This window comes from Cydia amplana, chromosome 6, assembly GCF_948474715.1.
Source record: "Cydia amplana chromosome 6, ilCydAmpl1.1, whole genome shotgun sequence".
NCBI classification, from domain to species: domain Eukaryota; kingdom Metazoa; phylum Arthropoda; class Insecta; order Lepidoptera; family Tortricidae; genus Cydia; species Cydia amplana.
In genome coordinates, this window is record NC_086074.1 from 3,093,259 (window position 1) to 3,107,673 (window position 14,415).

General features: G+C 43.8%; 1 protein-coding gene across 1 annotated transcript in view; it reads left to right on the top strand.

Annotated features, from left to right (window-relative positions):
* LOC134649117 (hemocytin) overlaps nucleotides 1–14,415 on the top strand; it is a 126,209-nt gene that overhangs the window by 87,635 nt on the left and 24,159 nt on the right. The window contains exons 57-68 of the mRNA XM_063503833.1: nucleotides 82–298; nucleotides 1,289–1,437; nucleotides 1,915–2,165; nucleotides 3,118–3,335; nucleotides 4,218–4,435; nucleotides 5,186–5,374; nucleotides 9,414–9,541; nucleotides 9,916–10,032; nucleotides 10,648–10,767; nucleotides 11,874–12,023; nucleotides 12,988–13,146; nucleotides 13,626–13,786. Coding sequence (XP_063359903.1) covers nucleotides 82–298; nucleotides 1,289–1,437; nucleotides 1,915–2,165; nucleotides 3,118–3,335; nucleotides 4,218–4,435; nucleotides 5,186–5,374; nucleotides 9,414–9,541; nucleotides 9,916–10,032; nucleotides 10,648–10,767; nucleotides 11,874–12,023; nucleotides 12,988–13,146; nucleotides 13,626–13,786 — 2,077 coding nt within the window. The remainder of the gene's footprint in view (nucleotides 1–81; nucleotides 299–1,288; nucleotides 1,438–1,914; nucleotides 2,166–3,117; nucleotides 3,336–4,217; nucleotides 4,436–5,185; nucleotides 5,375–9,413; nucleotides 9,542–9,915; nucleotides 10,033–10,647; nucleotides 10,768–11,873; nucleotides 12,024–12,987; nucleotides 13,147–13,625; nucleotides 13,787–14,415) is intronic.

Consider the following 14,415-nt stretch of genomic DNA (forward strand, 5'->3'; position numbering starts at 1 on the left):
CACGTAACGAATAATCGCCATGCATGTAAGTCGTTAAATAAAGTCTATATCTAATTATTTATATGATCCCTCTGCCCACAGGTTCTTCACAATCCCAAAGCTTCACCCTCGACAAGGCGACCCTGCCAACAGTCGCACCAAACACCACCAAAGAGTGTCAACAGTTCAGATGCGTTCCGAAACTACCTTCTCTCCGCCCCGGCGTCACCCGCGCCCCGCAGATCTGCTCCACCCCTGTCTGTCCACCAGGATACTCGCTGAGATTGGAGGCTGTTGCTGTAGCCAATGAATGCCCACAGTAAGTTACATTTACTGCGTACATACCAGACATATTAATGGGCTCTGTTTAAAGCTCAGACATCTGTATGTCACCGATAATTCCCGTCGATTTTTGCCGTCTACAAGAGGTACAACGAATTAAAACAATTGATCTAATGCCGCAATGTATCAAAACCCAACATAACATGCGATTTCGAGCTTTTAGAGCCATAATACCAAAACTTCACCCCCGACATGGCGACCCTGCCAACGTTCGAACCAAAAAGTGCCAATTTAGAGGCGTCTAAACTAAAATACAACTATGTATAATAGTGTGTCAAAGGACTGTCTCATTTCAAACATAGACAGAGAGAATCATACTATCTTTGTCTTAAGATCGGTTTTCCTAGGATAGCGGTGCCGACATATAGCGGCCGTCTCCATACTAAATAATACGGCTAAATATGGATGTCGTAGTATTTGTATGGAGACGGCCGCTATATGACGGCACCGCTTTCGGAGGAAACCAAAGCTTTACAGTAGTACTAGCACTCAAAAGAAAAGGATGAGAAGGTATAGTTTTTTTTGTTCCAATTTACTGACAAATTGGTTTGACCAATTATAATTGTAAAATTAAGCCTTCCAGCCGGTTCGGCGTGGATTTTGACTTATGCCTAGCGCTGGTTCAATGGCCTCGCCAAATCGACACCCGTTTCATATGAAGGGTGGAAAAAACACAAAATATAAAATAAATAGATATGAGCCCTACACTCACCCCCGGTCCATGTCTTCAAGACAACAATGATTCCGCAATCAATGTATTCCGCAGTTCTTCAGAAATAATATCATTATATTTGCAACGTGAAAAAATTGTCCGCACCGCACGTGTTCTTTCATTTTACGGATTTTCTTCCTCTCTTTTGTTTATTACTTTTTTCCCCAAACGATATAATATACAAAAAGGTGGGAATGAATGAGGTGATATACTTAATGGCATTAAAAACTAAACAATAATTATCCAACTTAACAGATACGGCTGCGTGCCTCCTCCCGAGCGTCCCGTGTTCTGCAACGTCACCGGGCGTACGTTCAACACCTTCGACGGATCAGAGTACAAATATGACATTTGCTATCATATGCTGGCAAGAGAAACCACCTTTGGAGACTGGACTATCATTCGTGAGTACTGACTAAAGCCCTTGCTACACGGTCGCCGACAAGCCTTCTAACCGTCTGTCCTTGGTCTGACCTTGGTCAGTTTTGGTCAAATTTTGTTGGAAACAACTGTCTACACGGTCCGTCCAGACCAAGGCCACGAGGTCTGAAGGGCTTGTCGGCGACCGTGTAGCAAGGGCTTAATGTTCCCTCGTTCCCTGACCATTTGAGCATTGATTAATTTCTACAAGGCGTTTGTGAATAATGAAAACAGTTGAATATAGCCCTAGCTAGACGTTTAAAGAAGACTCATAATCTAGTATCATACTAGATTTGTAATATAAAAATGTGTGGGTTTCTAGAAAGTTGAGGTCCTGCACATATGATCCTGAAAAATATCGCAATATTGGGTCGAAACTCACCACACACACTGTATTTTTTTAAATGTATGTATAACACATTTCTGTATTTATTTAATTTCAATGATAATTTTATTCTCAGTCCGCAAGAAATGCCGTGTCGACGGCTGCTCCAACCACCTCCTAGTCAGCCAAGACGACCAGCTAATCCTGGTCAAGCCGAACCTCATGATACAGTACGACAACTTCGAGTACACCGTCGAACAAACCAACGAGATATGTTTCCAGAAGAACAGCTTCGACATCAGCAAGCTTGGGAACGGTTTGGCTATCAAGAGCAGGAAATATAACTTCGTGGTGCTGTATAACACGGATGGGGATGTCAAAGTTGGGGTAAGTGTTGTCAGAATGCGAGATAGCTTTGTCTACAGCGATAGGCGATAAAATTCACTGAAATTCTGACATAAATGGTCCATAATTATGACATTTATGAACTTTTTTTTTTAATCTAATTTTTATTGAGGCTTTGGACACTCTAGGTGAACATGTCAGCCTCATGGGTGCTTACATAGTTCCCTACTCAAGGGAGACATCAATAAAGTGGTATAAAGATAAAGATACATAGTTTATTATTCAAGTAGGCATATTACAATGCGTTTATATATGAACGTCAAATAAATCTACACAGGGTCTAACCCAACACCTCTGCCTCGAGATTTAAATCTCCCCTCAATTGGAGGAGGGTATCCCAATATGGGACCGGCAAGAAACTCGGCGGGAGATATATATCCTGAGCTCTTTCTTGTTAAAAGGTGCGGTGGAGATACTTGTAGTGGACATGAGATTTTTTTAGTTCTTAGACAACAGTAATTCTTACCAAATTCCTTAGGGTTTCTTAGTTCATTATTCACACAGTCAAAAGTAATCGTTGAAAAACCAATAAAAATCATGTCTGATAATAAATATGGCGGTGATTAGCTTTGCGCTTTGCTATAACTTCCAGTGTTACTCCAGCCAGCGTATTATGGATAGCTTTATCCATCTTTATCCACGTGATAAAATAACTGTCACTGTTTAACACCGTGGGAAAGAAAGTGACGGACACCGTTTTATCACGCTGTCACGTAGACAAGAACGACCATCATATCCGTACAGCTATAGACTCATTACGTTATATCGTCAGGTGACAAGCAAAAGTCACTAATTACTATAAAACATTTAAACAAAAATCAACCTACTTTTTGTACTAATATGGTTCACTATGGCTATGAACTTGTGGTGGTACTTAGTGACTTTTGCTTGTCACCTGACGATATACCCTTTTATCAATAATAAACTTCCGCAGGTGTACAAAACTCATCTAAACCACGTAGACGGTCTCTGCGGCTTCTATGACGGTATCGCCTCCAATGATCGCCGAATGCCCAACGGTGCGCAAGCGTCCAGTGTGGACGAATTTGGACGAAGCTGGGCCAAGCCTGGACTATCGCCGAAGGCTTGTGAGACTAAAGTCATCCCGCCTGAGAAGCAGAAGCGAGCTTGGGACTTGTGTGACGTCATCACGTGAGTAGAAATTTTGTTATAATTATTTTAGCATTGCTACCAAGTTTAGTTTTCACGAAGGTTACAATAAAACTGCCTCCAATGACCGACGAATGTCCAACGGTGCGCAAGCGTCCAGTGTGGACGAATTTGGACGAAGCTGGGTCAAGCCTGGACTCTCGCCGAAGGCTTGTGAGACTAAAGTCATCCCGCCTGAGAAGCAGAAGCGAGCTTGGGACTTGTGTGACGTCATCACGTGAGTAGAGATTTTGTTACAATTATTTTAGCATTGCTACCAAGTTTAGTTTTCACGAAGGTTACAATAAAACTGCCTCCAATGACCGACGAATGTCCAACGGTGCGCAAGCGTCCAGTGTGGACGAATTTGGATGAAGCTGGGCCAAGCCCGGACTCTCGCCGAAGGCTTGTGAGACCAAGGTCATTCCGCCTGAAAAGCAGAAGCGAGCTTGGGACTTGTGTGACGTCATCACGTGAGATTTTGTTACAATTATCCTTGCATAACAACCAAGTTTAGTCTTTGTGTTCACTACGGTAGCCTCTTACGACCGTTGAATGCCCAGTGTTGGGCAAGGGTCTAGTGTGGAAGTGTTTTCTATCTCTCTCTCACTCATTGTTGAACCCAGGAGCACACTAAAATTATTCCTTACCACACCTGATAACTTGTGTGTTAAATAGAGGCAACTATTCAGTTAGAAATGTACAGAGTATGAGTTTAGCTTGTATATATGTTCAGTAAGCAGCAGAGATAACTGACCTCCTGCATAGAAATTAGTTCGTAGGGGGCAAGTTATTTCTGCAGCTTACTGAAAATATAACGAGTGCTCGTACTTAAAATGTTATTAATGCCAAACTGATATAACTAAACAATATTTTCCTCAACAGCAAAGAACCTCTCTCGAAATGCTCCAAGGTCCTCAACCTGGACTTATGGCGCAACATCTGCCTGGAGAAGCTCTGCAAATGCACGGAACTGATGGTCGACGGCAGGCAACGTACTGAGGAGGAGTGCCGGTGTCTCCTGGTTGAGAAAATGGTGGCAGAATGTCTAGCGGCGGATAAGGACTTGGATATCGCGGCGTGGAGGATGAATTTGAACTGTCGTAAGTATATCATAGTCCTAGAGTTCTAAGCTCTGAAAATGCACGGAGCTGATGGTTGAGGCAGGCAACGTACTGAGGAGGAGTGTCGGTGTCTCCTGGTTGAGAAAATGGTGGCAGAATGTCTAGCGGCGGATAAGGACTTGGATATTGCGGCGTGGAGGATGAATTTGAACTGTCGTAAGTATATCATACTCCTAAAGTTCTACGCTCTGCAAATGCACAGCTGATGGTCGACGGCAGGCAACGTTCTGAGGAGGAGTGCCGATGTCTCCTTGAGCGAAGTGTCTGGTCACGGACACAGACTTGGATATCGCGGCGTGGAGGATTTAAATTGTCGTTCGTATTCCAGCATATACATTTTTACTCGCACGTGTGAGGCTAAAACTCAATGGGGTTGGCAACTGTCAAAGGTTTACATAGATGGGGCCATCATAGCTTGCCCCTTTTTCTATGAGATTTGGCTTAAAGGGCTGGCATCCAGGGCATTAAAAAAATTTGACACAATTCTAAGGATTGACTGGGCAAGCTATGATGGCGCCATCTGCTACATACTTCGACCGGCCAACCTCATTAAGACAAATTCTTTATCTGAACTAACACACAACCAGCTTTTGTAAGATACTTTCATAACATATGGATTTCTATATCCAAATGATTTGAAGTATTTTTAACTGGAACTGCAGGTTTAGAACAAAAACATCTTTTTAATAAGTGTTTGTAAATAAAATCTCAAATATGTTCTTGTTTTAGCCGCGGATTGCCCAGCCCCGCTAGTCCACTACGACTGCTACAGCAAGACCTGCGAGCCAACATGCTCGACGAGCGGCAACCGTCAAGCATGCTCGACGCAGCCCGGACAATGCTTCCCTGGTTGCTACTGTCCCGAGGGAAAACTGAGAAAGGGGGATAAGTGTGTTACACCACAGGAGTGCTTGGACTGTGAGTACTTAGCCAACATGTAAGATAAGCAGCAACCGTCAAGCATGCTCGACGCAGCCCGGGCAATGCTTCCCTGGTTGCTACTGTCCCGAGGGAAAACTGAGAAAGGGGGATAAGTGTGTTACACCACAGGAGTGTTTAGACTGTGAGTACTTAGCCAACATGTAAGATAAGCAGCAACCGTCAAGCATGCTCGACGCAGCCCGGGCAATGCTTCCCTGGTTGCTACTGTCCCGAGGGAAAACTGAGAAAGGGGGATAAGTGTGTTACACCACAGGAGTGTTTAGACTGTGAGTACTTAGCCAACATGTTAGATAAGCAGCAACCGTCAAGCATGCTCCACGCAGCCCGGACAATGCTTCCCTGGTTGCTACTGTCCTGAGGGAAAACTGAGAAAGGGGGATACTCATACTCATACTCATACTCATTTATTGATAATATTCTTAAAATATTACATGTCAACATCAGAAAATACATTTATATTGTTAAATCATTAAATTAAAATTACAATGGTAATAAATTGATTAGTTATTATTTTTGTCATGGTCAAAGAACTCCGTAACAGTATAAAAGGTCTTATCATTAAGCCATTTTTTTAGTTTCTTATTGAACATATTGGCACTATCTGATATTTTAATGTCATTCGGCAGTTTATTGTAGATCCTAGGGCCTAGGACATGCATAGTCTTTGAAGACTTGCTTAGTTTGTGGGGTGCTGACATTAGTCGTTCCTTGCTTCCTAAACGGGTGCGAGTAAGTTTGTTGGTAGCAAATGTGTGTTTGTGTGTGTGTACGTGTTTAGCTATGCTGTATATGTATTGTGAGGGTAATGTGAGTATTTTCATGTCTGCGAATAGGTGTTTGGCTGACGTACCTGGTGGGGCTCTGGCTATTATTCTTAGGGCACGTTTCTGTAGTACAAAAACGCGATGCCACTCTGCCGCTGTGCCCCATAGTTCCAGGCCATAGCACATTATGGAATGGAAGAGTGAGAAGTAGGTTGAGCGTAGTTCTTTATACGGTAGCACATGAGTGAGCCTTCCCAAAGCAAAGCATGCACCGGAGAGCTTTTTACAAAGAATGTCTATGTGTTGGTTCCATTTGAGGGCGGAGTCTAGGGTTAGCCCGAGGAATTTTGCGTGTTTAATTTGTTCTATTTGTGTATTGTTAATGTGAATTGATAAGGGCCTAGGTGGTCTACCACCTAAATTAATATGCATTACTTGTGTTTTTCCTAGGTTAAGTACTAGGCCATTGAGGGTGAACCAGTTTTGCATTCGCTTGATGTCCTGAGTTATGAGTTCCTCTAGGTTTTGTATGGAGGGTGCTGTCAAAATGTCACAGGAGTCATCAGCGAATAGGTACATATCACCTGTGTAAGTAATATAAGTGTGTTACACCACAGGAGTGTTTAGACTGTGAGTACTTAGCCAACATGTTAGATAAGCAGCAACCGTCAAGCATGCTCCACGCAGCCCGGACAATGCTTCCCTGGTTGCTACTGTCCCGAGGGAAAACTGAGAAAGGGGGATAAGTGTGTTACACCACAGGAGTGTTTAGACTGTGAGTACTTAGCCAACATGTTAGATAAGCAGCAACCGTCAAGCATGCTCCACGCAGCCCGGACAATGCTTCCCTGGTTGCTACTGTCCTGAGGGAAAACTGAGAAAGGGGGATAAGTGTGTTACACCACAGGAGTGCTTGGACTGTGAGTACTTAGCCAGCATGTTAGATAAGCAGCAACCGTCAAGCATGCTCCACGCAGCCCGGACAATGCTTCCCTGGTTGCTACTGTCCCGAGGGAAAACTGAGAAAGGGGGATAAGTGTGTTACACCACAGGAGTGCTTGGACTGTGAGTACTTAGCCAACATGTAAGATAAGCAGCAACCGTCAAACATGCTCCACGCAGCCCGGGCAATGCTTCCTTGGTTGCTACTGCCCTGAGGGAAAACTGAGAAAGGGGGATAAGTGTGTTACACCACAGGAGTGCTTGGACTGTGAGTACTTAGCCAACATGTTAGATAAGCAGCAACCGTCAAGCATGCTCCACGCAGCCCGGACAATGCTTCCCTGGTTGCTACTGTCCCGAGGGAAAACTGAGAAAGGGGGATAAGTGTGTTACACCACAGGAGTGCTTGGACTGTGAGTACTTAGCCAACATGTAAGATAAGCAGCAACCGTCAAACATGCTCCACGCAGCCCGGGCAATGCTTCCTTGGTTGCTACTGCCCTGAGGGAAAACTGAGAAAGGGGGATAAGTGTGTTACACCACAGGAGTGCTTGGACTGTGAGTACTTAGCCAACATGTTAGATAAGCAGCAACCGTCAAGCATGCTCCACGCAGCCCGGACAATGCTTCCCTGGTTGCTACTGTCCCGAGGGAAAACTGAGAAAGGGGGATAAGTGTGTTACACCACAGGAGTGTTTAGACTGTGAGTACTTAGCCAACATGTTAGATAAGCAGCAACCGTCAAGCATGCTCCACGCAGCCCGGACAATGCTTCCCTGGTTGCTACTGTCCCGAGGGAAAACTGAGAAAGGGGGATAAGTGTGTTACACCACAGGAGTGCTTGGACTGTGAGTACTTAGCCAACATGTAAGATAAGCAGCAACCGTCAAACATGCTCCACGCAGCCCGGGCAATGCTTCCTTGGTTGCTACTGCCCTGAGGGAAAACTGAGAAAGGGGGATAAGTGTGTTACACCACAGGAGTGCTTGGACTGTGAGTACTTAGCCAACATGTTAGATAAGCAGCAACCGTCAAGCATGCTCGACGCAGCCCGGGCAATGCTTCCCTGGTTGCTACTGTCCCGTGGGGAAACTGAGAAAAGGGGATAAGTGTGTTACACCACAGGAGTGCTTGGACTGTGAGTACTTAGCCAACATGTAAGATAAGCAGCAACCGTCAAGCATGCTCCACCCAGCCCGGGAAATGTTTCCCTAGTTGCTACTGTCCCGAGGGAAAACTGACAAAGGGGGATAAGTGTGTTACACCACAGGAGTGTTTAGACTGTAAGTACTTAGCCAACATGTTAGATAAGCAGCAACCGTCAAGCATGCTCCACGCAGCCCGGACAATGCTTCCCTGGTTGCTACTGTCCCGAGGGAAAACTGAGAAAGGGGGATAAGTGTGTTACACCACAGGAGTGCTTGGACTGTGAGTATATAGCCAACATGTTAGATAAGCAGCAACCGTCAAGCATGCTCCACGCAGCCCGGACAATGCTTCCCTGGTTGCTACTGTCCCGAGGGAAAACTGAGAAAGGGGGATAAGTGTGTTACACCACAGGAGTGTTTGGACTGTGAGTACTTAGCCAACATGTAAGATAAGCAGCAACCGTCAAGCATGCTCGACGCAGCCCGGGCAATGCTTCCCTGGTTGCTACTGCCCTGAGGGAAAACTGAGAAAGGGAGATAAGTGTGTTACACCACAGGAGTGTTTGGACTGTGAGTGCTTAGCCAACATGTAAGATAAGCAGCAACCGTCAAACATGCTCCACGCAGCCCGGGCAATGCTTCCTTGGTTGCTACTGCCCCGAGCCCGAGGGAAAACTGAGAAAGGGGGATAAGTGTGTTACACCACAGGAGTGTTTGGACTGTGAGTACTTAGCCAACATGTTAGATAAGCAGCAACCGTCAAACATGCTCCACGCAGCCCGGGCAATGCTTCCCTGGTTGCTATTGTCCCGAGGGAAAACTGAGAAAGGGGGATAAGTGTGTTACACCACAGGAGTGTTTAGACTGTGAGTACTTAGCCAATATGTTAGATAAGCAGCAACCGTCAAGCATGCTCGACGCAGCCCGGGCAATGCTTCCCTGGTTGCTACTGTCCCGAGGGGAAACTGAGAAAAGGGGATAAGTGTGTTACACCACAGGAGTGCTTGGACTGTGAGTACTTAGCCAACATGTAAGATAAGCAGCAACCGTCAAACATGCTCCACGCAGCCCGGGCAATGCTTCCCTGGTTGCTACTGCCCTGAGGGAAAACTGAGAAAGGGGGATAAGTGTGTTAGATTTTCATCTTATATTTTTTTCTAGGTAACTGCCATGGTTTAGGCTCACCGGTCCAATACACCACGTTCGAGGGAGACGATATGCCTTGCCTCGGTAACTGCACCTATCTCGCTTCTAGAGATAGGAACGAAACGGGACAGCATAAATACGAGGTGGGTTCTATCTGACTAATCTATTTTGACTAAATACCCTGCACTGTACCGTTTGTTTTTTTCTTCTTTTTAAATTTAAATGGCTTCAGTCCAGTGGGACTATTTCGCCAGAATCAAGGTTTAAATACGACTAAAATTGTACGGTTAGTACAAGACAGTGTACGGTGATTTTATTAGCAGTTGTAAAGTAGCACTTTACAAGTAGCACGTGGACTACCGGCCGTTGACTCCAAAATGGTGGTTAAACGCGTTTCATGATTAATTCTCCATGCTCGGGATTAGTTGCCAAGCGGACCCCAGGCTCCCATGAGCCGTGGATAACGCGAGCAAGATGATGATGTTTTCTTAAAAAACCTCTTTTGTATTTTCGACAGGTTTACGCTACTAACGGACCTTGCGAAGGCAAAGCCAGCGCTACCTGCACCAAGTCAGTGCACGTCATTTCTGAAAAGAACGTCATTCATGTCACCAAGGATCCTGTCACTAAGAAGGTACCTAATTCTCGTCTGCTACCATTTACCAGTATGACAACAGGAGAGTGTTTTGTTAGTTCTTCTTTTTTTATCTTCTATGGTAAATCCTTGGTATCGCTACAGTTACTAAAAAACCGGCTGAGAAATCAACACATTACGAAACGAAACTATATAATTCTTTTAAATGTTTTTATTAACGAATAATAAACACATTATAACTAATGGGGCTCTTCAAAGAGGAAGCGTACGGGTTTTTAAATGGTTGTAACTGCTTACCATCAGACGGGCCTGGCCGTATGCTTGTTTGCCACCGACGTGGTATAAATTAATAAATAACTGTGCATCTTTGACGACCGGTCTGGCCTAGTGGGTAGTGACCCTGCCTGCTAAGCCGGTGGTCCTGGGTTCGAATCCCGGTAAGGGCATTTATTTGTGTGATGAACACTAATATTTGTTCCGGAGTCATGGGTGTTTTCTATGTATATAAGTATGTATTTATCTATATAAGTATGTATATCGTCGCCTAGCACCCATTGTACAAGCTTTGCTTAGTTTGGGGCTAGGTTGATCTGTGTAAGATGTCCCCCAATATTTATTTATTTATTTTATCTATAATGGATGTTTTGTCCACAGCTGGTGACGAGTTTCGGCAACAGTGTAGTTTTCAAGTTCCCCGTGAAGAAGGACTGGGTGACCGTCAGCATGATCAACAAACAAGACGTTGTTCTGAAGATACACGATGCGTTTATGGAGGTAAATATATCTTAGGTTGGTATTACACCTGTCCAATTTTTTGGTCCAATGTGTATTTGTGTCTCGCATTTTGCTTAATGAGAGAATGAGACGCAATGCACATTGGGCAAAGAAATTGGACACGTGGAATAGCCATTACGCCCGTTTCTAACTTTTCAGGGTAGAACCCTTGCAATACGCTCGGCTCACGATTAGGTAATCCGAGCATTAAAATATTTTCACCTGATGGTCTCATCGGAAGACCGCCCTAACCGCGAAAATCGTAAATTGCGGGCATCTCTCTAATCACACCTTCATTGGAGTAAAAGATAAAGATCCTCGTAATATGCGAATTTCGGTTTTCGCGGTAGCCCTTCAGAGAGCATGATGCTTGCGACTTACAGCGCAGAGGGTCTGGCCAAGATGACAATCGTTGGCAGGAAACGAAACACTATAATTTTCGTACATTCGTTTCGTTTTCTGCAAACAATTGTCATTTTGGCTAGACCCTCTGCACTGTAAGTCGCAAGCATCATGCTGAGATGAGGCCATTTCGAGGCACTACTATGGTTTTTTTTCTTCGTTTTTTTTTGTTTACGTATAAAATACCTAGAGTTAAACCTAGAAAAGTCTGCAACGATTTTGATAGCACACGCAGTGCAAGTGTTATTTCAAACATCAAACTTGTATGAAATTATGACGTATAAATAACACTTGCACTGCGTGTGCTATCAAAATCGTTGCAGACTTATCTTGGTCTAACTCTATTTCTTTTTCTTAAATTGTAGTGTTTTTATTGAATCAGTAATAAATTAAGGGTACACTGAAAGAACATGTCTAGTCACTCTTTTCGGAGAATGAGATAGTTATCTCAAAATGAAGAGCTCTAAATGAACTATTAGTTACATCTTTTGCTACCACTGTATAATAAATGTAACACAACTTTTTTTTTTGTTAAATAATACCTGGTCACGGAATTACCATACGTTTTGACATTGTTCTAAACGATAACACCGCGATTACTCAAAATGTTACTAAAGTGACTAGACATGTTCTTTCCGTGCAGCCTTCAAATAATGAACTTGTTTTGTTTAGTTTTTTTTTTTTTTTTTGGTTGTTTTGTTTAGCTAACAGTGCTGAACGCCAAGATGGAGTTTGGTATCCGCGTGCCTTCACACGTGTATGCCAACGCCACGGAAGGCCTGTGTGGTGTCTGCGCTGGCTACCAGGAAGCGTTAGTCACCAGCAACGGTACTCTCACAGGAGATTTTGAACTGGTAAGTTTAGTGACACTAGCCAGTGTCAAAATCAAATTGTCAATTCCAATTTAGGCTACAAGGCAGATCTTTATCGGCGTGAAGTGTCAATATCTACTTTAATTCTAAACGAGGCCGTAAAGTGGCGGATTAACTTCGGTACATTAAGAATAAAGAAGCGCTGGTGGCCTAGCGGTAAGAGCGTGCGACTTGCAATCCGGAGGTCGCGGGTTCGGACCCCGGCTCGTACCAATGAGTTTTTCTAAACTTATGTACGATATATTTGTTATTTACCAGTCGCTTTTCGGTGAAGGAAAACATCGTGAGGAAACCGGACTAATCCCAATACGGGCCTAATTTACCCTCTGGGTTGGAAGGTAAGATGGCAGTTGCTTTCAAAAAACTAGTGCCCACGCCAATTACTGGGATTAGTTGCCAAACGGACCTCAGGCTCCCATGAGCCGTGGCAAAATGCCGGGACAACGCGAGGAAGATGACATTAAGGGCAAGTTGCACCAACCACAATTAACAGACTGATCAACGTCAAGCAGCAGAGACCCATGAAACTTCCCATACAATAAAATTCATCGAACGTTTTAACGGTGACAGACGGTTTGGTCATAGAGAAATATAGTAAGTCAAGAGTGCTCACTCCATACATCAGTTCAGACTATTAATTTCAGTGTCTACATCTAGCATCGAGTAGCGGAACTATCAGTACTGCTACTTGACAATAGATGTAGCACCGACCGGAAACTCTTATCTCAACTGCATAAGACTTTCCGGTCGGTGCTACATCTATTGTCAAGTAGCAGTACTGATAGTTCCGCTACTCGATGCCAGATGCTAATAGTCTTTTTGATACTAAAACTGATGTATGGAGTGAGCACTCTATGTATTTTTTTCTCTATGGTTTGGTGCAACCGACCCTAAGAATAAAGAAGTGATTTTCATTCTATTTCCATTCTTTTGTCTGTATTTTCAGTACGGTAAGAGTTGGCAAGCGACGCCAACCGCCCTTTCCACCCTGGGCATGTCACCACAAGAGCAGTGCGACCAGCCGCCGCCCGAACACGAGTGTGTACCGCCGCCAGCCGACCAGAACGTCTGCTACAACCTGTTCGACAAGGACAAGTTTGGACAAGTAAGTTTACAATATCTGGGAGACATATGAAAACTCAAAAATGAGCGTTTTCCCAGACATAAGACCTAGCTAGACCGATTTTTCGCCCCCGAAAACCCCTATAGGTATAGCAAATTTCATCAAAAACGTTAGAGCCGTTTCCGAGATCACCGAAATATATAAATAAATAGAAAAACAAGAATTGCTCGCTTAAACTTTTAAAGGTATTAGATGAATACTCTGGCTCCCTTGGTTTATTTTTTATTTATTTCCACACTTACAACTAACTTTACAGGTAGTCTCCCTATCGCCACTCGTTTCGAATTTCCTCTTTTCCGCACTTGTATTGTAAACTATACTTGGTCAACCAGATCTTGACAGTAAAAAAAGGCGGCAAATCTGAAAAATGTAGGCGCGAAGGGATATCGTTTCATAGAAAATTTGAATTTCGCGCCTTTTTTACTGACAAGATTTGGTTGACCAGCTATATTATTCCACAGTGTCATGCGCTAGTCGACCCACAGCCGTTCTTAGAAGCATGCGAGAAGGATATCTGCGAAAATGCCACAGACCTATGTTCGACACTGGAGAACTATGCCAGCGCCTGTCGAAGACAGGGCGTTTGCCTCGACTGGCGAGGCACACTCTGTCCCAGCACTTGGTAAGATTTATTTCATTCCTTGATGGACAGTAGATGACTTAATGCGGCAGTGAAATTAGGTCATCGGGCTAAATACAATACAAACATACAATACAAACAACATAATAAATATAATAATGCTATGTTATAAGTTATAAGTAAGCTATGCTGTGCCCTTACAGGGCCGAGGGTCCATGTGAGTCATTGTAATTATATTATATTTGACACTGTACCGTACCATAATTGCAATAAAGAATTATGAATCACTACATAGTATAAAACAAAGTAGCTTCCCTGTCTGTCTGTCAGTGTGTATGCTTAGATGTTTAAAACTACGCAACGGATTTTGATGCCGTATTTTTTAATAGATAGAGTGATTCAAGAGGAAGGTTTACGTATACTTTGTTAACCCGTGCGAAGCCAGGGCGGGTTGCTAGTTATAAATTTTGTTTGCCTTTGGTGGGCTAACACTGGAGCCGAAATTTTCCAACTCAAAAAGCGTTGCAACACAACTCGGCTAACCGACATAAGTGAATAGTTGTTTATCCATCTACTATTTCGAATCCGCTTAAAATGTTTTAACCGTGACCCTATTTAAATACCGTAACCGCAACGTACCGTGCCTTACGGAAACACCATTTCAGGTTTTA